Source organism: Pholcus phalangioides, unplaced genomic scaffold (genome assembly GCF_987345545.1).
Source record: "Pholcus phalangioides strain wild (caught in Gottingen) unplaced genomic scaffold, Ppha-v1.0 ptg000008l_1, whole genome shotgun sequence".
NCBI classification, from domain to species: Eukaryota; Metazoa; Arthropoda; class Arachnida; order Araneae; family Pholcidae; genus Pholcus; species Pholcus phalangioides.
This window is the reverse complement of record NW_028301601.1, coordinates 1,595,138-1,617,722: the sequence shown is the minus strand read 5'-3', so window position 1 is coordinate 1,617,722 and position 22,585 is coordinate 1,595,138. Positions and strand designations below refer to the sequence as shown.

Below are 22,585 nucleotides of genomic sequence, written 5' to 3'. Positions count from 1 at the left end.
TTCTCCCTTTTGTAGTTTTCTATGTCCTGGATGGTGGTTTTTTTTTTCGTTGTTATTTTATTTTTTGTTGCGGTCCTCGATGATAGCCCGGCCATTTCTTCGCGAGTCGCTGGAATCCATAACTGTTTTTTATCCTGGAACTTTATGAGAGGCCAAAAAGGGCGGAATTCCATTCACTCTGACATTTTGGACTTTTCATTTTCCTCTTCTTTTTTTTTTTTTTTACTTAGACATTGTATTCATTCATTTCTTTATTTTTTTTTCCTCGGGAAAAATTGGTGGGGAAAACAAACACATACAGTAGACGTCCGTTATAATGACAGCCCATAATCACGGGAAAAATTGTTGTTATATCGGAATTCTCTTATAAGCGAACGTTTTCCGTTATTTTTGCTCTTTGACAATCACCTCCAAATCACTCGTTATATCGAGATTATCGTTTTAAGCCATACTAATTATAACGGACTTTTAATGTATATGTTATGGTAAATGTGATAAAATCGATTATCCATGATAACCGGTTGTTATGCATACTTACCAATCGTCTTATTTATTTATTTATTTATCACACAATCCAGTAGGCAGACTGCACTTACACTGGTAAGATTCAAAACTGGAAACATAAAAGAACATAAATCAAATAGAAAAATACTTCATAAAAGGAGTAAAGTTAAAATCGTCCAAGGAAGAGACGAATCCAGCATAGGTGGCAGAAACGAGGTCGCGAGGCAGATTGTTCCACATTCTTGCTGAACGGCATCTGAAGCCATAGAAGTAGCGGTCGCCTCTGGCCACAGGAATTTTCAGTTGAAGACCGTGTCTACGGAGGTTAGGTCGTCTGTCCAAGATTTCGAAAAAAGGGTTATCGGAAGGTAAATGTACCATATTATGAACCAATTTATAGCATATAATTAGGTCAGATCACCTCCTCCACTCCAAGGAGTGAAGGCCAAGTACCACGAGTCTCTCTTGGTATGATCTTCCACCAATACTTGGAAGACGTTTAACCGGATAACGAAATACCCAGATCGGAGCATATGGTCAAGTGTAAAATTTCAGGACCCATCTGATAGCAGACGGGGTCGGTGGGTCTGCCTAGATGCATAGAGCCACTCCTGACGATAGAAATAGGAAGATTGTTCTGGACGCTCCAACGGAAGAGACGAAAGCAGGCAGTCTCGAGGCCCATTGTGTTGTCCGTCGTTGAGAATAGCTTTATATCATCTGCAAATTATAGAATGGGAGAGATGACTTGAGCTATGTCATTAGTGAACAAAGTGAATAGAATGGGACCCAGTGCAGATCCTTGCACAGAACGTCTTAGTACGTTTGATAAATCTATCACTTTTACCGGCGAATATGCAAATACGCAAGCGATAACTATTGACTTATTAGTGATTTTGTCGCATTTAGAGATTTAGATCGTTGTTTTTTTTTCATTTATATAGATTTTTTTCATCCTGTTTAATGCAGATAATCACTGGCCATCATCATTCAGTCCGGTTCTCATAACACTGATAAGTGTCCTGGCTGTTCTCGTTCTGGTCGCTTTGACTATCGTTTGTGCTGTCAAGACGAGGAACAGGCATCCACCTGAAAAAGGTGAGCAATATATGCGTTCTAATTTAAGACACAGTAAGAGTTGAACTACTATAATAATAAAAACCTCTTGATAATGATGTCCTACAAGATCTCCGAATCGCAGAAAATATGTGGACTGCACCCATACCAGAAAGCATCAGACTCGATAAAATCCAACTTCTTCGCCAGTTTTTCATTTGTGTTTGGGAAGAAGGGTGTGGAACAAAACCAGCCATGCCACGAGCTCTATCCCAAGATGATATATAAGCACGTTACAGAAGTTAAATAGCACACAGCGCCTCTGAATACATAACATGAATATCTCCATGCGCTATAACATTGTCTATTAGCAAACACATTTTCTGGCATTTCGTATTATTTACCAGAAATTCTTCGGAAAAACATCAGATGTATGTGCAGTCAGGGTAGTAAATATTTGTCCGATATTGTCCTAATTTTCAGAAAATAACGGTTGAAGTTAATTTGATAGAGACTGAGCTGCACCTCAATAGTATTCTATGGGGTTTTTCGGTTATAATACAAAAAATTTATGATTAAAAAATCGAATTAGAAAAATACTTTGAAATTTAGAAATATGTTTATTTTAAATATATTTTTCGTACAACTATAATTTTACTTGTTTTTTTCTCTCTTTTGGATGAATATATTGCAGACTTCAGAGACATCTTTTTAGCAATTTTTTATTAATTGAAATCTTTCAGCCTTACTGTTTCAATTTTCATTCGAAGATTATTAATTCCTAATTTCACAGCTCTTACATGTTTGACTTTTATTTTTGTATTGCATGCTAGACTTACAAAAACATGGACAAGACAAGTAAGTTCCGATTTTATTAAAAATCTCGCAAATTTAAATTGTGTTTTTAGATAAATTTCTGTTAAAATGAACTTTTCATAGGTGGAAAGTTCGTTTATGAACACCTACTTGCAACACCATCTATGAATGGATGTTTATAAACGGTGCATGTCAATACCTCCCTGTAGATAAGAAGATAACATACTGTATCTTATCTTCTTGCTCTCCATATAGGAAGTGGAAAAACACATCATTTTATCTGTATGTGTGTGTTGGTTGGGCTTGTGGGGCACGACCTCTGGTTTTGGCATCGTAATTATTTCCCTTAAAAAATCCTTTGCCATCACTCTTTCCTTTTTTTGAATCTTCCAAGACAGGACACGGGGCAAACAGGTCTAAGGCCGGGATTACACCATACAAATTTGATAAAAGTACTTTTATAAAAGTTCAAAAAAGCTACCAATAAGATCATTGATTGGATTTTTTAGAATGTAACCAATAATCTTATTAGTGGCATTTTTCAAGTTTTATATAGAAGAACTTTTATAAAACTCTTATAGTGTAATCCCGGCATTAACCATTTTTTCTGCCTTAAATATTATTGGGCACTTTTATAGTGCAATGAATGATAGTGCAATGATTTTATAGTGCAATGTTGCAGAAGCTACTGCATTTCACAAAGTGTAAAGCTTTATTATACAATCAATATTGCGTGTATACAATAAGCGCAGCTAACTCTAAATGCATATTTCAGCAAAAGTAGTTCAAAATTTAAAAAATGTAAATATTTATCTACAATCCCTCCCTCGCTTGTGGGGACGTATTTCAAATTATTAGTAAAATCTTATTCCGTGGAGAATTTTCTCAATTTTTCCTATCAGAGATGAATTCGCTTTTAATCCTAGAGAAAAGCTAACGTATATATTAGCATGTTATGAATACAAACAAAACAAAGAAAGAAATTTATATTCAGTTTCCAAAGCCCTCCTCGACGTATTGCAACATATCTCGAGTTAAATAAATGTTTTCCGACGTTTATTAAGAACATTCGTCAAGATATGAGAAACGAAATCTTTTTCTTCCCCCACCCCATCATCTCCAAATCGATACAACTCCAACTTAAATCTTTATCGAGATATTCCACCAGCGCCATCTATGTCCCAGTCTGAGAACTAGATCCTTGGCTTCATTTTCGGCTGAGGAGATGATGACATAAGCTGAAAGGGGCATAAATTCGTTTAATGAAATGGCGACGGGGGCTTTGACAAAGTGGAAAAGAGAAACTTAATACGGGTTATCAGGAATATATACGTACGGTTTCTATTCCCCCAGAGGGCGATTTCGGGTTTGTTTTGCCCGAGTGACGGAAGGATGGTGGGGGGGAGAACGAATATATGGAAGCTTTTAGTTGACAATTTATCATCATCAATCGAGTCGATGATGGATAGCTCAGAGGTACATGAAATAAACGGTGGACACATAGCATTTCGCCACGACTGATGATGAGAATTAATATGTTGAACGTAAAAAAGGAAAGTTAAGTTGACGTTTCTTTTGTCCGAAGGTCACTGACACCACTTCGACAAGATACGGATGACCGTAGGGAAGGGATGATGATGCCTACTCTACTGGATATAGAGGACAAGGGACCCGACGTCATACCCGGTGAGTATTTCGTTGCTATATATCCCTATTAAAATCATTCATACAGAAATATTCACTCATTTCAGAGAGGGATTAAATCTTCACAAAATATTCGGAAAAATGGCTATATTTATAGAGATGCTGATTATTTAGAGAAAAAAAATTCTATTCTACCTTCACGGGGACACGAATCCACATCCTCTCATATGCCACTACCACTACCCTATAGAAACAGATAAAATATTTCCTCCTTAGGTCGTATATACAGGGTATACTGTAAGTCCTAACGCGGTCTTTATCTCATCAACCGTCCGTCTTTCGTAGAGGTATGGTTTCAGCTTAAGTAATGCTCAAAATGCGATAAGGAATCGCTCTGCACCAAAGACATTTCTCTTTGGAAGGAGAAATGCGAAAAGCCTTTAAGCTTCATTCAAAATGTTTCTATAATTGATGGATGTTAGTGAAAATATTAGTGCAACTGGTATTGTAGCGGATGAAATTTACAATTGTTTGTGTTTGTATCATGAATTAAACTATAAAGTGTCTCCTGTAAATGCTAATGGGGCTTTCATCACATGAACCGGTCGTCGTAGAGGTACGATACAAATTTTAAAAACACTCGAAATGAGTTCAAAAATTTCCTTTTACCCATTTTGAGAGTATAAATAAAAAATCTAAATTTTTATACTGTCCTTCTGTCCTTTAACTTCCAATTAGAAAGTTTTCGCCATGTCTCTCATTAGGTCAGCAAAAAATGTTTCATGTTTCTCAGAGCAATATTCGCTGATATATTCGAATTCAAAAACTGGAGAAATGTTAGGAAAGAACAGCAAAAACTAACGAAACAAGGCTTCTTTCCCTCATTTATGCTGTTCTTTCCTGTTTTTTCTCCAATTTTTTAATTCGAATATTTCGGCGAATATTGCTCTGAGAAACATTAAACATTTGTTGTTGACCTTTGTTGAGAGAAACATTTGTTGAGACGGGACAACTTCCTAATTGTAACTTAAAGAACAGGAGGGCCGTATAAAAGTTGGATTTTTTATTTTTCAACACACTGTTTTAACTCTCAAAAGTGGCACAAGGTCATTTTTGAACACCTTTTTTTTTAATTATGCAAGTACAAATACAACGCCACAACAGGCAAAATGCCCAACGAGGTGGCTGATAAAAAGATGCCCATATAAATATGGATGTCATATGTTTCAAAAATACGGCAACCCAATTAAAAATGTAATTAACACAAATTATAAACAATATATACACATGATAAAATATTATACAATGCCCATAAAGAATACTTATGGTTGTCTTATTCTAAGAATGGATAGCTTCTCGATTTACCCCAACATGTTTATCGTATTTCTTTTTAAACGTGTCAATTGGGTTACAATTTACTACCTCCGGGGGTAAGCTATTCCATTTATTAACAACCCTGTTAGAGAAAAATTCCCTGCGACACCATAACCTTGCATTGTCCCTCACCAATCGATACTGGTGTCCCCTTGTAAAAGCCGTCGATTGGCGGTGTACTAAAAGTTCATGGTCCATCCTATCCATCCCATTTAAAATTTTGAACATTTCGATCATATCTCCTCGGCACCTGCGTTCATCCAATCTAAACATATTCAAAAAATGAAGTCTCTCTTCATAACTACTCAAGCCCTGTGTGCCAATAAGGAGTAGCTCTTCTCTGCACCCCTTCAATCAAGTCTATGTCCCACTGTAGGTATGGTCTCCAAAACCTTACAGCATACTCCAGTTCAGGACGAACTAAGCCTAGAAAAAGAGGAAGAATTACTTTAGGAGAACGCGAAGAGACCTTTTTGAAAATTAGACCAAGCATTCTATTCGAATTTTTGACCACCGCTGAACAATGTTCAGAAAACCTAAGTCGCTAGTCAATGAGAATTCCCAAATCGGTGACCCTAGTTGCATCCGGGACAGTGACACCATTCAACTCGTAAGAGAACCGTGAGTTGTTCGAACCAAAATGAGTGACCATGCACTTATCAACGCTAAACTTCATGCTCCATTCATTTGCCCATGCTGCCATCCTGTTTAAGTTGGTCTGGAGCGACTCCCTATCGCTTTCATTCCCGATTACCCCCATTAGCTTCACATCATCTGCGAATTTGCTAGTAATCCCATCGATACCCCTGATCGAGTTTATCGATAAAAAGTGAAAAAAGTATGGGGCCAAGGACACTTCCCTGGGGAACTCCACTTGTGACGTCTGTCCAACCAGAGAATTCCCCGTTCACCATAACTCGTTGCGACCTATCTCTTAACCATGATTCTATCCAATTCAGCAAGTTTCCCCGAATTCCAATCTCGTGTAAACGCTTCGAGAGTTTGCCATGTTGGACCCGATCGAATGCCTTCTGGAAAACAAGGTAAACAACGTCCACATTTTTGCTCTTACCCAAAGCCTTAGTCACGTGATCATAGAAGCAAAGGAGGTTAGTTACACATGACTTCCCCTTCCTGAACCCATGCTGATTATCCGACAATACATTATTCTCGTCTATCCACTTCACAAACTGCCTTTTGATGATAATTTCCAAAATTTTCGAGAGGGAGCTCGTCAAACTCACTGGACGATCATTTGCTACCGCTTCTCTACTAACCTTCTTAAATATCGGAACAACGTTAGCAAGTTTCCGATCTCTTGGGACGATACCCTCAGCAACACTACTCCTGTATATCTGTGCGACTGGCCCCAACAATTCATTACCACATTCCCTGAGGACCCTGGGATAGATATCATCTGGTCCTGGTGCTTTGCTTGCACATACATTTCTTAGAAGATTTAGGACCTCCACGTCTTGTACTTGAATATCGTTGAGGGTTTTATTACCCCATGCAACACCCGTATATCGAATATCATTATCTCCATTAAAAACAGACGCGAAAAAGTCGAAATTAGAACCGTACCTCTACGACCAACGGGTGATGAGATAAAGACCTAACTATGACTTTAGAGACATTCTATTATATTTTGAACGGCACCGTGTGCGATGGACAGCGACAGAAAACAGCTAGTGGCTCGTGAATGATATCAAGGCCACGAGATGGTGACATCTGTTGGATGGATAAAGAAAATTTTCCATCGCTTTCTATAGCATAGTGGTAGCACACTCGTCCGGCATACTAGTAGACGGGGGTCCGAGTCCCTGTAGAGGCAGAGATAATTTTTGTCTATCCAAAATACAGTAAAACCTCTCTTTTGCGGAGACCGGCGGGACAAAAAAATTCATCCGCAAAAGAGGGGTGACCGTTAATCAAGAGGGTTTGGAATTCTTACATTTATTTTACGAGGGGAAATTATTATTTGTCCGTAAAAGATGGGTGACCGCATCTGATGGGTATCCGTTTAGAGGGGTTTTACTGTGTCAACGTCTATACATATAGCCATTTTTCTGTATATATTGCTTTTATAAGTGGAGAGGAGATATCTCTTTCTCCACATATTAAACCTTGAAATGATTTTGATCGCCAAATGAGTCTTAACTGTAAAGATTATAAAAGAAAATGAATATGCTAATCCAACGTTCTATTATTTACCCTTTATAGATAGAACCGCTCAAAACCCCGGACTGATACAAAGCACCTTACTTCCGTTCAACCCTTTGTATCATAGTTCCCAAAATTTTTGTTCCATCGCTCCCTTCTTCAGAAATTTTTTCCCTGATCTCCCCCAACTCAAGCAAACTCATAAGATCATATGTTATACTCGTAGCTTCTGTCACCCCCCCCACGGACTTTTCCATCGCCCCCAGGGAGCGATATTGCCCACTTTAGAAACACACACTTATACTATTATATGGCCCGATTTGGACTATTTTTTCCTTTTGACCCCCCTCCCCCGCTTCACCCAGGAGCGAAACCCTTTCTTCTTGTTGAATTGAATATGTTCAAAACTGAATATATTCAACTCACTTTATTCTCATTATTTTTGAATATCAACTCACTTTATTCTTGAATCCCTCAGAGAGGCATCGACATCTACGGAACACACAAGCACACACCAAAATGCGCAACAACACGAATAAATAATAAGTGATAACGACGATAGTAATTATGACTTCAAATGATCCAACAATTTCTCTAAATCGCGGCATGCACAATTCCAACTCAAGAACCATTACGACGTTGCAATGTTCATAAACATATATCGGGCCACAAAATGCCGTCTGATCGATTGTTATAGTGTGTGTGTGTGCTATCATTATTACTATTAAAATCTAGAAATTCCTGGCCTAAGACGTCGGAGAAGGACATCCAATAACGACGTCGCATCAATTGTAATAATCCGAACAAAAGTGGATCACGACTCTGGAATTCTCTCTCCGGCATCAATAACATCATTGCCAGCTACAAGTCACCTTAACCGATAAAATGATTGCATCATCACCATACCCTCGCCATCCGGAGACCGGCAACTGTGCGTTCGGAGGTAAAAATGGAGCCTGGGAGCGAGACTAACATTAAGGAAACATATTTTGCTCGTATAAATCTCTCGGGACAAATTTGCGACATTTGGCACCGAGACAGGGGTCAGGAGAATAAAAGAGATGGAGTCAGAAAATGATGTATAGGCAGCTTCTCGTGAAAAAGGATCTCTCTCTGCAGAGAAATAATAAATATAAGAAAAACTGAGAAATGATTTTTCTCTTTTCTTTACTTGTTTCTTGTCTTTTTGCTTAGAAAAGTGAAGATGCTCCTTTTGGACGTCGAAGAAGTATCTTTGCTTCTCTTTCTGGTCTCTCCAGGAGAGATTAATCGTTTTTCGATTCTTCTTGTTTCTCTCTTTTTTTTTTTTTCTTATTTTGTCTGCTCCTTTCACTTTCTTCTACCTCTTGTGAGATTGGCGAAATCACGCTGTGCTTAGAAGAACAAGAACAATGTTACTCTTCTTTGTTTTGTTTGGTTTCTTTTTTCTGACTTGCTAGGGCAGCAGCGTCAATTGTTTACTTTCTTGCTCCGGTTTTCTAACCGTGGAACGAAATTGCTAATGACTGTGTTGCCTGTGGGATCGCAATTTCTTCTCTTGGCCTTGTAATCGTCCGTTTGGATGAGAATCTTTTCCGCAAAACCATTTGGTTCCAGCAATAGGCCACCAATTATGCTTCGACGAAATGTTTGTTCAACATTGAGATGACAATACTGTAATTGGTGTCATGTGAACCGACTTATTTAGATTTCGCTAATAAAAATGAAGTGAAACAGAATAGGTATAAATGATCCAATATGTTTATTTTGAAACAAATTATCGCTTAAGCTCCGTTCACTCCACACTGTAACTCCTTGTATATTTTCTTGTATTATTTCAAGTATAACCAACTAGTCTACGAATCATTTCGACTCAGAATTCACTATGAGAAGATTCAATATATATCTTCTCATTTCAGTCCAAGAATTAATGCGGGCAGAGTGAAAACATGCATCACTGCCCGGATATAACTGCTTATTTCAATTCAGTGTTCACCTTTCATTTTAAACGAGAGTTTGATGCTTATTATAGAAAAATTCCTCAGATTTCCGTTTGTGACTGAATTCCGGGATGAACACATGACCAACCATATTGCTCTAACCAACAGCGCTGTTATAATTCAAAGATTCATTGCCTTTAACACTGCTCCGACAGGAGGGGGGGAATTCATTACCCCACATTCCTTGAAGCTAGAGGTAACTCTGGTGGAGACTGCAGCTCCAATCCTAGGATTCATTTCGCAACCCAATGCTTCAAGTTCGAAAGTCGTTACCACCCCCACTGCTCCGATCCAAGGATTCGTTATTCACCAGCTTCAATTCAAAGATTTATTACCTCTGGTTTAACGTTACACTGTTCCATGTCAAGAATTCATTGCGCATCACACTGCTCCAAGTCAAGGATTCATTACCCACTACGCTGCTCCTCCTCATGTATTCATTACCCACCACACTGTAATAATTCAAAGGATTCATTACTCCTCTTGTGCCCCCCCCCCCCACACACACACACACACTGCTTCAACTCAGCTGTTCATTACTTATCAGACTGCTCCAATTTGAAGAATACATTACCGATATTTCAAATTACAGCAAATAAAAATAAGTATAAAAGTCTCCTGAAACAGTTGATAGTGTTTGTTTGGGTGATTCATAAATACTGGAAATTTCCGCAGACGTCTCTATACATTTGTATTTGACAGTTTTCTGTTCATCATATTATTCACGGTAGGAATGGAGCTCGGCATAGAACAGATGAAAGATAGTGAATGCAAGAAGCCTGATATACAGCGTGATGACATGCCAAGGGACAGGAGGATCTTATGTAGCTCTAGCCCATCACCAACGCAGCTCAATGCAATGGAATGTCCGAGTGAATGGGTAAGGCTATTTCTATTCTCGTACCCAATTTTCTCTCTCTCGCGCGATTCTTTTTTCAAATACATGCACACAAAGAAAGTACAAAAACACAGTGAATGACATAATACATGTTACCGAACAACAATGTAGACGACACAAAATGTGAAAGGAGAAAAATATACACAAAAACTCACAATTAGTAACCTCTGGTAGGAATTTTACAAAATCCTTCCATCGTGTCTAGATGAGATATTAATTTGAAATTGTTTCAATGCAATAGCGTTGGTTAAGATATTTTTTTGTTCGTTATTGTAATATATACAAGCTGGCCACTCTTATCATTGTCCAATGGCTACTTCCTCAGCCGTTTGTTTTAAGGACAACTTTCAATTAGAAAAAAATGTTTCAAATGATGTCTGCCATCACGTTAAATGACGTTCAAATGAAAAAAACCATGAATAAAAAAGTTTCAAAAATTAAATTTTTATACGGTCGATCCCCCTGTTCTGTATTTTCCAATAAGAAAGTTATTGACCTGTCGAACCTGAGACTTATTAAAAAAATTCCCTGTATCTAGGAGCAGTATTCGCTGAGTTATTTAAATTCAAATCAAAGAAAAAAACGTAAAGAACAGCAGAAATGCGTTTATGTCGTTCTTTCCCCTTTTCTTCCTCTCGTTTTCGAATTCAAATATCATAGCGAATATTGCACTTGGAAACGTGAAATATTTTTTGTTGACCTCAGGAGAGAACGGGCAACAACTTTCTAATTGGAAGTTAGAGGACGGGGGTACAAATGTAAATTCTGTAATTTTTTTATTAATAATTTTTTCATTTAAACCGTATTTAAGATGATGGGCGATATCATTCGAAACGTTTTTTTCTAATCGAAAGTTGTCTATAAAACCATCGGTTCAGGAACTAGCAATTGGACAACGATAAGAGTGGACACCCTGAGCATTGTTTTCATTAAACTTGTGGAGAAGAAACATTGAGGCGGAATAGTAAGAGATCAAAGTATAAATTTCTGTTTTATGATAGTACTAGCAAAAATACCCAGCGCTTCTCGGGTTTTCTTCAATTACTGGGAGGATTTACAACGTGACAAACCATTATAATAAACTATTATACATAGTACTGGCAGCATCAAAGAAGAGGCAAACCATTGTAAGGGTATGTGCATGTGTGGAACGCATTGTTTGGGAACTACGGTAACCGAAGTAAACATTCCGAAAGTGACTATTGGGGCCCAGGAACCATTGTTCCCCGATGGTTTTTTTGCCGATTTCGGGCATTCGCCCAGTTCTGACGAACTTTTAAAGTAGGCGGGTTGGTACGTATGCAAAATTTCGCAACGATCGGTGCAAAATTGTAGATTTGTGTAAAGAACAAACATACATACATGCTTTCACATTTATATATAAGATCAATTCAGAATATTTTTTAAATAACAGCAAAGTTATCTTTATGTGCCAGTTTCATAATTCAAGTCTTTTATAATTGAGAGAATGGATTCTGTGGAGTTTGTTGCATTGTTTGTGTTATTAATGCTGTGATAATACGTAGTTCAGTAATTTCATAATCCTGACGTATAATTTCATAGGAATTTTTTTATCGTATTTCATTCTATTTTATTTGGGTAAGAAGTATTTGCTGTTTAGGATCTTATTTTATCGTAATGTTTATATTGTTAAACGGATTTATGATGTTATCATATGCTTTCTTCCCCCCCCCCCCAAAGCACAAGTTCCATAGCATTCACTACTGAATATAAAGGGTGTCCTCTGTAAGTTCTAATTCGGCTTTTACCTCATCAACCGTTCGTCGAAGAGGTATGGTACTCATTCAAAAAGTGCTCTAAATGTGTTCAGACATCACACTGCACCAGTTTTGAGAATGAAAAAAATGCAGTGCGCCACAAAGTAAAAAAAATCTAAATTTTATATGGCAAATGTGTTCTCTAACTTCAAATTAGAAAGTTGTCTTTTCCGAACCCAACCAAAAATCCCTGTTTTCAACTACTTAATTTCACTGACATATTTGAACTTATTGATATATTATCACTGAATATTATACTTATTTGATGAATTAACTTAAAAGTTGGAAAAGAACAGCCTAAACTAACGGACAGTGCTTCTTTCCCTTATTTTTGTGCTATTTTTTCCTCGCCTTTTCTCATATTTTTTGTGTTAAAGTATCTCAGTGAATATTGCGGTAAAGTACATGCAATTTTTTTTGTTTTGCTCAGAAGTGACAGGGCAACAACTTAACTTTCTAATTGGAGGTTAGAGGTCAGGAGGTTCATGTAAAAATTTAGATTTTTTATTTTCTGATTTTGTTATTTTCACTCTCAAAACCGGTACAGGTTGATTTTTGAACACATTGTGAGCGTTTTTTAAGTTGGAACTGCACCTATACGACGAACGGTTTATCAGATAAAGTCTGTATTAGGACTTACAGGACACTGTATATGCTTGAACAAAGTACATCGGTGAGGAATTTTTCATCGAGAAATGTATCTAAATTTATATACAGGGTACATGGATAACAGGGCACGTGAAATTTTACGGACGAAGCGTTGATCCTAGAGGTGTACCACCAATTAGAAAAGGTGTGCAAATAACGTGTACAGACGTACATGTACGTAATTTACTCACATATGTCTTTCGTGTCGCAAGGGGTTGTGTAGTTGCTAAAGTGAAATACTAAAATTTTATATCGTCCCCGTGTGCTCAAAAACCCAATTAGAAAGTTGTTGCGGTAAAAGGATTTGCCCGCATTTAATGTTATTCCCAACTTTTGAATTCGAATATCTCAGCGAATATTGGACTTAGAAACGGCGAATTCTTTTGTTGGCAGCAAGAGAGACAGGGCAACAACTTATTAATTGGAATTTTTGAGCACACGGGGACGGTATAAATTTTTTTTTTATTTAATTTTAGTAACTATACAATCCCTTGTGACGCAAATGACATAACTGAGTAATACACGTTATTTGGATACTTTTACTAATCGGAAGTATGCCTATAATATCAACGGCTCGTCGGCAAAATTTCATACGCCCTGTTGCCCTGTATTACAGCTGTAAAAATTATTTTTCTTTGTTTTTTTATTTTCCCGTAATGCAGTGCTCATTTCGAATTATCTTCTATTATTATACCCATAATCATATTCAGACACTATTTATTTCTTAACAGTTACACACCAAGTAATTATTTGATGTTTGTTTTTGTTTTTTTCGTACACCAGGGATTGCATCACAAGCCCCTGCTTAAGCAGGTGCCTTCCCCGTCGGTTCCTCAGATGCCACAGAAAAATATGCAGCCGCTACTCGAGTACATCTCGCCGACGCAGCAGCAACAACAACAAATGCCGAGCGCACAGCTCATAGCTTCACCGACTTCCAACGTTAGAGCAGAGTGGACTCTACCGAGGTCTAGCAGTAAAGTCAAAAACAGGCAGACGGATGTTTGAACAAAACCAGATGTTATTTGTGCTCATTTTAAAGGTATTCGTTCACTTTTTGTTTGGCATTTTCACAACTACTACTCAACCGTACATGAACCTCGTGCACATTCCTCATTGAAATTTCTAACGAATCGCTACATGCAGGAACCTGTTGTGCGTGTGTGTGTATGCGTGTCACTAATGTATGTATGTTGTGAAGTTGTGCTTATTTTGTGTTCTTGCTGTTCCTGCCATCTGCCTTCTATATTTTGAAGTGAAGATGGTAAATACCTGAACTATCATATTATGTAAGTATCACTTTGAAATGCCAGCTCTCTGGCATTTTCACTGACCGATTCCAAAAATTTAACTGTTAACAACAATCCCTGGTCGTGAGTAGATATAGGTTAATTTCAGAAATAAAATGTCCAAATTTCACCAAAAAATTTGCAAATCGGAAATTTTGCAATTATTCGTGAAAAGTATTGCAAAGTTTTTCATTAATTCTTATATATTAATTCTATATAATCACTAATAATTAACTCTTAGAATTCAATACTCCTTGACATAAGAGAAGCTTTTGATAGTGTAAATCATTATATATATTACTAAATAAGTTGTCAAATTACGCAATCAGAGATAATGCTTTCAATCTAATTGCTTCTTATTTAACCCATAGAACACAATCACTCAAAATTCACAATAGCCTTAGCGCCCCATTGGAAAGAATGAAAGGCGTTCCTCAAGGCTCTTGTCTTATTATTATTTTTATTATACTTAAATGATTTATGCAACATAAGCATAAACGGCAATATAATAACTTTCGCAGAGGACACAGCGTTTAAATTTTTTTTTCAACTACATAATTTTCGTTCAAATTTTAGTATGAAATAAACACATTTTCGTAAATTAAAGTCGCTCAATGAGAGAGAGAGAGAGTAAAAGAGGGAATGTCATAGTATTTTTTTAATTTGTTTACAAAAAGGTTTAGTTTTCATGACTTGAAAAAAGTAAAATTTTTCTAAATTTTTTACTGATTTTCGATCTGGAAATTTTTTTTAATTATTATGAACAGAAATAAATGTTTTAAAAATATATTATAAAATTGTTTTTCCATGAATGTTTTCGTCACATGGTACATGAGGTTCTGAAAATCAAAATTACTACATATATGTTAAATAAAGTAAATTAATCAGAAATTTACATTATCTACAACGAAGAATATGCTAAATTAATACCCAATTTTTGGAATTTTCAATAATATACAGGGTGTTTCAAAAAGAACCACCCGATTTGAAATGCGTATATTTCGAACAATATTGAACACATAGACACTTAAGATTGATTTTATATTGCATAGCTAATCAAAGTTTTTTTACAAATCAAATTAAAGGTGCTCAATATGTCCACCTTCGTATGCACGGCATATGTCTATACGGTAGTCAAATTCATCCCAAAATTTTGCGAGCATGTTTGCATCCACTGCGAGTGGATTTCTGTGGAGGACTGCGTGCGAAACTCTGTCGGATGCGCTCCACATTTTCGTCTGACCTGCGAGGACGGCCAGAGGATTTCCCTTTACACAGACAACCCGTGTTTCGGAATTGTTTATACCATCGTCTAATTCTCTGAGCAGTAGGAAGTTCAACACCAGGGTATTGTCGACGAAAAGCACGATGAACAGTTGTTACGAACTCACACTTCGCGAAGCTTAGAACACAAAACGATTTCTGTTGTACAGTCGCCATCTTGACAAACACTGGAGTGGCGGCCGAAGGAAGAGCATTAGCGCTACCTGTCGGCAACTGCGTGAAACTCGAGATTTTCCCCCTTTCTACTTATACAATATTCGATAAAAACGGATTGAAAGCTGAATAGTTACGATTTTTTTAAATCGGATGATTCTTTTTGAAACACCCTGTATTATAAGTACTCAGTTGTAGAATCATATAATGAAAAAATTGTGTTATTTAGTCATGAATTGTGAGATTTGTCAAAAATGGGTTCTTGACTGCAACGTCACTGATAAAATAAATGACAAAAACAAAATTTGATGGAGAAACGGTAGCCACCTTGAATTATTTCGTATGGGATTGACAGTCATTACAATGACGAAATAATTTTCGACATCAACATAAGGTTTTTGGCATTTGAAGCTTTGGTTCTAAACGCATTACCAACAACAGTAGTTTTTTTGTAAAATGAATTTTCTAGACATCATTACACAAACAAATTTCACACATTTTTTTTTTTTAACTTCTTGTACTGAGGGAACGTTAACCAAGCGATTATCGAACATCAGAACCCTCTTCATCACAGTCTCTACCATAAGTATCAAATTATTTTTGTTTTACCGGCTTTTTTTTCTTCTTTTTATATAGTTTTAAAACATTATTCTCATCAGAACTTCCGAACTCCATCAAAGACTCATTTATCAGACTGTATTGATTCAGTGAAGTCTCATTTTTCAAACCTCGCAACGTACTTTATTGAAATCTAATTTGTTGGATTACGTCTGTTCGCCTAAGCCTCATTCGTCGTAGTGTTTTTTCCGCAAATTTGACCAGGAAATAACTCAAGATGGCGCTGGAAAAGAGAGGAGGGGAGGGTTGTTGAAGTTGTCGTAGAAGTCGTATAGAACTAAAATTTAAAATATAGATTGTATTTAAACGCAAAAGAACTAGTGAGGAACTTATTTTCAAAAGTGAATGTTTCATTTTTTCTCGAAATTCATTTTTCAACGGTTTCTGAATCTTTGGGATGAGCTCAATCGGATTATGCAACAAGGTTTATTCCAACTGGAATAATTTCGGTAAAAATTGCTATTAAAGAGAACATATTCACCTCGTTCATTCACTTCGGTATTTTTTGGTATAGCCTCTCGGTAACAGTCTCACAGGGGACCTTAAACTTTGTCCTCTGACGAGGAGTGTCCGTTGATAGTTAGTAAGAAGCATCGAGTTCTAATTCAAAAAAGTGTCCGTTGGCAGTAAGGTAACTGGTTACGAGAGTGTCCGTTACTTTTTGCTGTTCTTTCATAACTTTTCTTCGATTTTTTTTATTCGAATATCGCTGTAAATATTGCACTTAGAAACTCGGAATTTTCATTGTTGGGCTCAAGAAAGACAAGGCAATAACTTTCTACGAAGGTTTTAACAACTGGCTGTTGCGAAGATATATTTTGGAAAGAGAGAAATTTTCACTCTTTCCAAAATATATCAACAGCCAGTTGTTAAAACCTTCGTATGGTAGCGGAGAGTGACGTCATCCTTGAATAACTTTCTAATTGGAAGTCAGAGGACAGGGCCCGTATGAAGATTTAGATTTTTTATTTCGTGACAAACTGTATTTTGACTCTCAAACTAAAGGCCACGTTAGCACTTACAAGACCCCTGTACATTGCCGCTGTGGTGGTCGAGTGGTTATAGTGACGGACTCGCGATGCGAGGATCCGGGTTCGAACCCCACAGTGGTGGTCGGCTGAAGTTGGTTTTCTGTGGTTCCCAACTTCAAGGCGCAAATGCGAGCCGATCTCCCCGTTAAAAAGTCTCGCCACAGAGAGCAACAGTCCTACAACGATAAATCATTCAATCATAACACTTCACTCATAGTTAGAAAAAAAAACTGGTGGCAGATGGCAGCACTACACATAACAAACATTACACAGAAACAAACTTTACGTCAGGTTGCACTACACGTACACGCACATTCCCGCATGTACCGATTCGTTGGGGGGGTTCCGTGGGGGGTGCATTTGGGGTGTAACAGTAGTAGGTAGGGCCTCCAAAAAAAATGGCTCGGGGATCCATGATGTTCTTAAGTCAGCCACCTCGTTGGGCAATTTGCCTGTTGTGGCGTTGTATTTGTATATTGTTTTACCATTCGTACATGCTATCTGATTAGCCATTTCCTATTTTTGTAAAGCAAACGTATTCCTGAGAAATACGTGTTTTACTTCTAGTAACTGTAAATTTAGCAGAAGTGGAAATGTTCCCTTTTTTTGAAAATAAGCTCCTCAAATACTAAACGTTGGTGTAAGTTGAGTAAGCTATTCTCCAAGTTAAACTAGGGGAAAATTTCAAGTTATGTTCTGTTTCAGGACACGCGATACTCCACCATTCGGGAAAAATGTTAATAGCTTTATTCACAGTGCTTGGTGTGATTGAACACTTTGTATGGTCCATCAGGTGATTTTGCATATATGTAGATTATAATTTTTCTAAATGCAATTCAACATAAACTAGCAATGTTGAGAAGATACGCTGCAAAAACAAGTGCGAAATTTTGTTACTACAGCTTGCCTACTTGTAAAATCCCTATCAAAGTCACAGACAAAGAGATGAAACAATATTCATTTGTGAGGTTAAGTAATTCTAACCTTTGCGCTTCAAAACAAAAGCTAGAATGAAATACTGTTATAACTATTTCAAGTGTATGTTCAAGATAAAACAGTTTTCTCCATGTATTAGTATCAGAAAATATTTTTGTTTTTTTATGTACCTACGGTTGGGATTACACTATAAAAGGTTGATAAAAAGTCTTTTATAAATCTTGAGCGAAAAATTTTTTTTTTAATTGTAACTAGCATAAGTTAAAAAGCAGAGCTTCTCTAGCATAACTTTGAGCTAGTCGATTAATTTTTTGGAGAGCCACCTTTCGGCAGGAACGCTAACTTGTGATTAATCGTACGGCAGTGATTTCCCCTTGCTTAGAACGCCCTTAGCCAACATCATCTGCAGCAGAAAGCTTCCACGCGAAGCTCGTGACATCAATGAAGAAGTCCATTTCACCTATAATCGTTGGATATACTGCAAAAAAGAGGTAATGATATCGCACTCGTCGGCCTACTATATCCAATGGCTTCAGGTGAAATTGACTTTTTCAGTGACGTCATAGCTTCACGCGGAGACCTTCTGCTATAGATGGTGTTTCTTTAACCCTTCAAGCGGCAATTATATATCGCTATACGACCCCCCCCCCCACCCCCACGCTTTATAATGGAATATCTTTTTTAAGAAAGTAAAGTGCTTCCGATTTTCAGCAGGTGCAAACTAAGAGTATAGGGTGTTAAATGATATGTGTATATATTTGCTATATTATATTCATTTTCACCGAGAGATGGAATAAATATATACTTATAACACATTAGTTGGTGTTAACATTAAATATAGTTTAATATTATATTAGTGTCATCTCTCGGTGAAGGTATATAATAAAAATATAATATAATATATATAATATAATAAATATATAACATTTAGCACAGGGAAAATTTTTCCATTGAGAAATCAATTTTGCAAAATATCTATGCTTGTCAATGCTAAAATAAGAGACTTTTATGGAACCGTGACATCTCGTCGTGGCCTCTTAAAGGGTTTGGCCGTATCTTTCAATAGCAGTGCCCTACCAGGACTTTGATGTGGTCCATTAATTTTTTGGAGCACCACCTATTAGTGGGACCGAGAATTAATTCTTATTAGCCTAATTGGCTGCATTCACTCGAATGTAACCGATGCGCTTTTGGTTGCAAGGGGACTTTAATGAAACTTTTACAGTGTAATGCCGGCCTAAGTCAAGTTTTTCAAACGTCTAACATATTTGTATTTCTCATCCTTGACCTCTTTTAGGAAGAAAGCAATCATCTTCATCGCAACAAGAACGTGTTCCTTCCAACCACGTGTGGGCTGGTGTCAATATGAATAACGAAACGGCTAAATAGTCAAATCCACGCAGAAATAATATATAATAACACACTCGTTCATTATCTTCACTGAATATCAACATCGGTCAGAATCCAATACTAATCTCTGGAAGTTGCGATTTTGTTTTCCTCTCTTATTTTTTGTTCTTGGTGCTAATGACTTGGGAAATGATTCTGGAGATGAAGTTGATCGTTATTTGAATGACTCCAGCACGCAATTTTATACAGAAAATTGAAATCTTAAATAAAAAAAAGAACCAGAGAACACTAACTTCAGTTTCGTTGTTCACATACTCACGTTACACCAATCAAGCACGGTCGCGAAGCACCAACTTCAATAAGCTCAAAATTGAAGAGAAAAAAATTAATCAGTGTTTGTTCAAAGATATGGTGGCGCTTTTGTCTTTACCCGAAAATTCTAATATAACGTCTTCTTTTTTTTACGTTGGTGACTACATACCAGGTGATTGTTGTTGTTGTTGTTATATCGGTGCTATTTCATGACTCAAGTGGAATTTGGGAGAAATTACTTTCACACCTCCCGTGTGTCAAGTACGTTGTTTGGTTGTTTGTTTTCCGAGGAAACAAAAACATTTGCTATTACGCTCAGAATCATGTTTCTTCAATGATGTTCAACGCCTTCAAAACTATCAATTTTTTTTATATTTATTTGGACAGTCGTAAGACTTTCACGAAAGGGATTCAGGGGACGAAATGATGGCATTTTTTGTCATCAAAATCTTTCTCTCTTTGAACTCGGTGAAATTTATGTTATCAACTGCGTCGTCTCGTACACCAACCAATATTAGGATAATTGATAATCCATCAACGAGAAGACTTCATCAACCGACGTGCGGGATAAATGCTCCAAACAGATCAAAATGATTTGCTTGTTACTCGTAGTATTGGGAACCGCAACAAATTCTGATGAGAGAAATATGTTTTTATGTGTCTTGTAATCAATTAGTTTTTTTTTGCATTGATATTTTATTTTAATTATATATTGTCTCAAAACATTCCTGTTAGTTTGATAAAAATTTGAATTTGATGGTATTTTTGTTGAACTTTGACAGTTTTCACCAATGTTCTTGTTGTTTGTGCATTAATATGTTTAATAGAAAAATATTTTTATGTGGTTGTAAATGGTTTGAAGTGTGAAGAAATCGAGGGAATCGAAGTGACTTTTCCACTTTATATTGCGAATGCGTTTCTGCAAGCAAAGGCCGAAAAAGAAATTCGGTTTTTTATGACTTTTCAAAAATGAAATTTTTGACAATTTTATCTTGATTTTCGATCTGACCATATTTCTCCGAAGCCATGCCCTTCAAAAGCTTGTGTTCCATTCTGTACAATGAGCATCAGAAAACATGTTATGAATCGTCATTAGACAGTAACGGTGACTATAGGCAGAGCTTTGAAAACGAGATGAAGCTACATGTGATAAAGTTATAGCTAATTGCATCTCTCCTTCTTTTGTTGCATGTATTTCAACCTCACAATGTGGTGCTCTTCACATGAGCATGCTGGATTCATAAAATTATATCCAATTGAAAATTCCAAACTTTCTGCTTTTGAAAATGAGATGGCGCTTTACGGGTACACCTTTCATGACACTCTTGGCAATTGTTTCGGTACTTATAATACTTATTTAGCATTAATACAAGTCTGTGTGCATTGACACAGCTTGGATTCAAATCTGTGCTCCTCTAGGGCGATTCCTCGATTTTTTTACCTCTCACCGCAATCCACAATTCACCCGAATAACGTTATTTCGTTTTTTGAATTAGTATCACGTATGTATGATATTTGAGGTACCTAAAATGTTTTCCAATGTTTAAATGATATACATGATAATTTCATTATTTTAATTTTTTCTAAGAAAAAACAAAAGTAATCATTTATTCCTCTTCACAATATCAAAGAGAGGGCGCTGATATGTGTTAAAATTAAGTGTTGAAATGATAATAATATTGATCCTTCTTTGCCTTAAAATCCCTCAAAAAAAATGTCCTCTTTTCACACAAACCATAAAGAATATAATTTTTATTTGAGAAAATTTTCATTGCATGAGTGATACTCACCGGAAAAAAAATATTACATATGTACAAGCACAAAACATGAATTGCACATGATTAAAAAAAAAGACGAACATCATGGACGAATATTTTCTTCTTTTTTTAATGCACAGTTTTCACACTACCGGAAAATGTTTAACGGAAATTAATTGTGTAAATATTATACATAATTATATATATATACATATTCTGTAATATTCTATCACTTTTTTTGTACATTTCCTCAGCTTTCGTATATGAATGGACTACGATATTCGAAAAAACAAAAAGCTGGGATGAAACTGTAAAAAAAGGAAAATGTTGTTTGGGAAAATAATTATGTAAGGATTTGACGAGGCCTTTATATATGAAATAATATTTAAAAACAATATTTGGTTAATAAAACTTTTTTTTTGCCCCGATGTTTATACCGTGATACATAAATTTACGCGACACGTGTTTGTGTGTTTTAGAGATGCCTATTATTACCGAAATATTTATTCTTTTTTTGGTATACTTGAATTTTCCTGATTTTTCTCTTTAGTTTGTCCTACGATCATGTCCTTATGATATATATGAAATATATATTATGTATACATATAAATATTACTAAGGTTCTCTTCGGAATTGTTTTCTTTTTTTTTTTCCTTGTTTGTTTACAAAAGAAGTTTTCTGTGATTCCTGTACAAAAAAAAGACATTAAAGTATCTACTTTTTGAATGTGCCTTGCCTTATTTCTTATTAATGATCATCACTTGACGTGCTAGAGATTTATATTACCAACGGTGTGTACAAAGGTATGAAGTGCGGGTGTTCAACGTTTAGCATCCGAGGCCATATTTAAGGGGGTTTGTGCACGAAAATTTCCCAAATAAGTTCCCTAACGTTTTTTTTGTTAGATATGGAACTTTTTTTCGAACAACACTCATTGAAATGTCTTAAAACTTTGGGTGTCCCTCAATGCTATGGCGCTACATACGTATTTAAAA

The 22,585-nt window shown here is 36.4% G+C and overlaps 1 protein-coding gene across 2 annotated transcripts in view; it reads left to right on the top strand.

Annotated features, from left to right (window-relative positions):
• Positions 1-22,275, top strand: part of LOC149083487 (protein turtle homolog B-like) — a 675,518-nt gene extending 653,243 nt beyond the window's left edge. The window contains exons 9-14 of one of the 2 annotated variants that reach the window (XM_089234008.1): positions 1,474-1,602; positions 2,394-2,418; positions 3,962-4,062; positions 10,268-10,416; positions 13,644-13,902; positions 19,469-22,275. In XM_089234008.1, the coding sequence (XP_089090134.1) occupies positions 1,474-1,602; positions 2,394-2,418; positions 3,962-4,062; positions 10,268-10,416; positions 13,644-13,868 (629 nt within the window). In that variant the 3' untranslated portion in view covers positions 13,869-13,902; positions 19,469-22,275. Of the gene's footprint in view, positions 1-1,473; positions 1,603-2,393; positions 2,419-3,961; positions 4,063-10,267; positions 10,417-13,643; positions 13,904-19,468 lie in introns of those variants that run through there. The other variant, XM_089234009.1, reaches the window with a different exon arrangement.
• Positions 22,276-22,585: the final 310 nt, after the last annotated feature.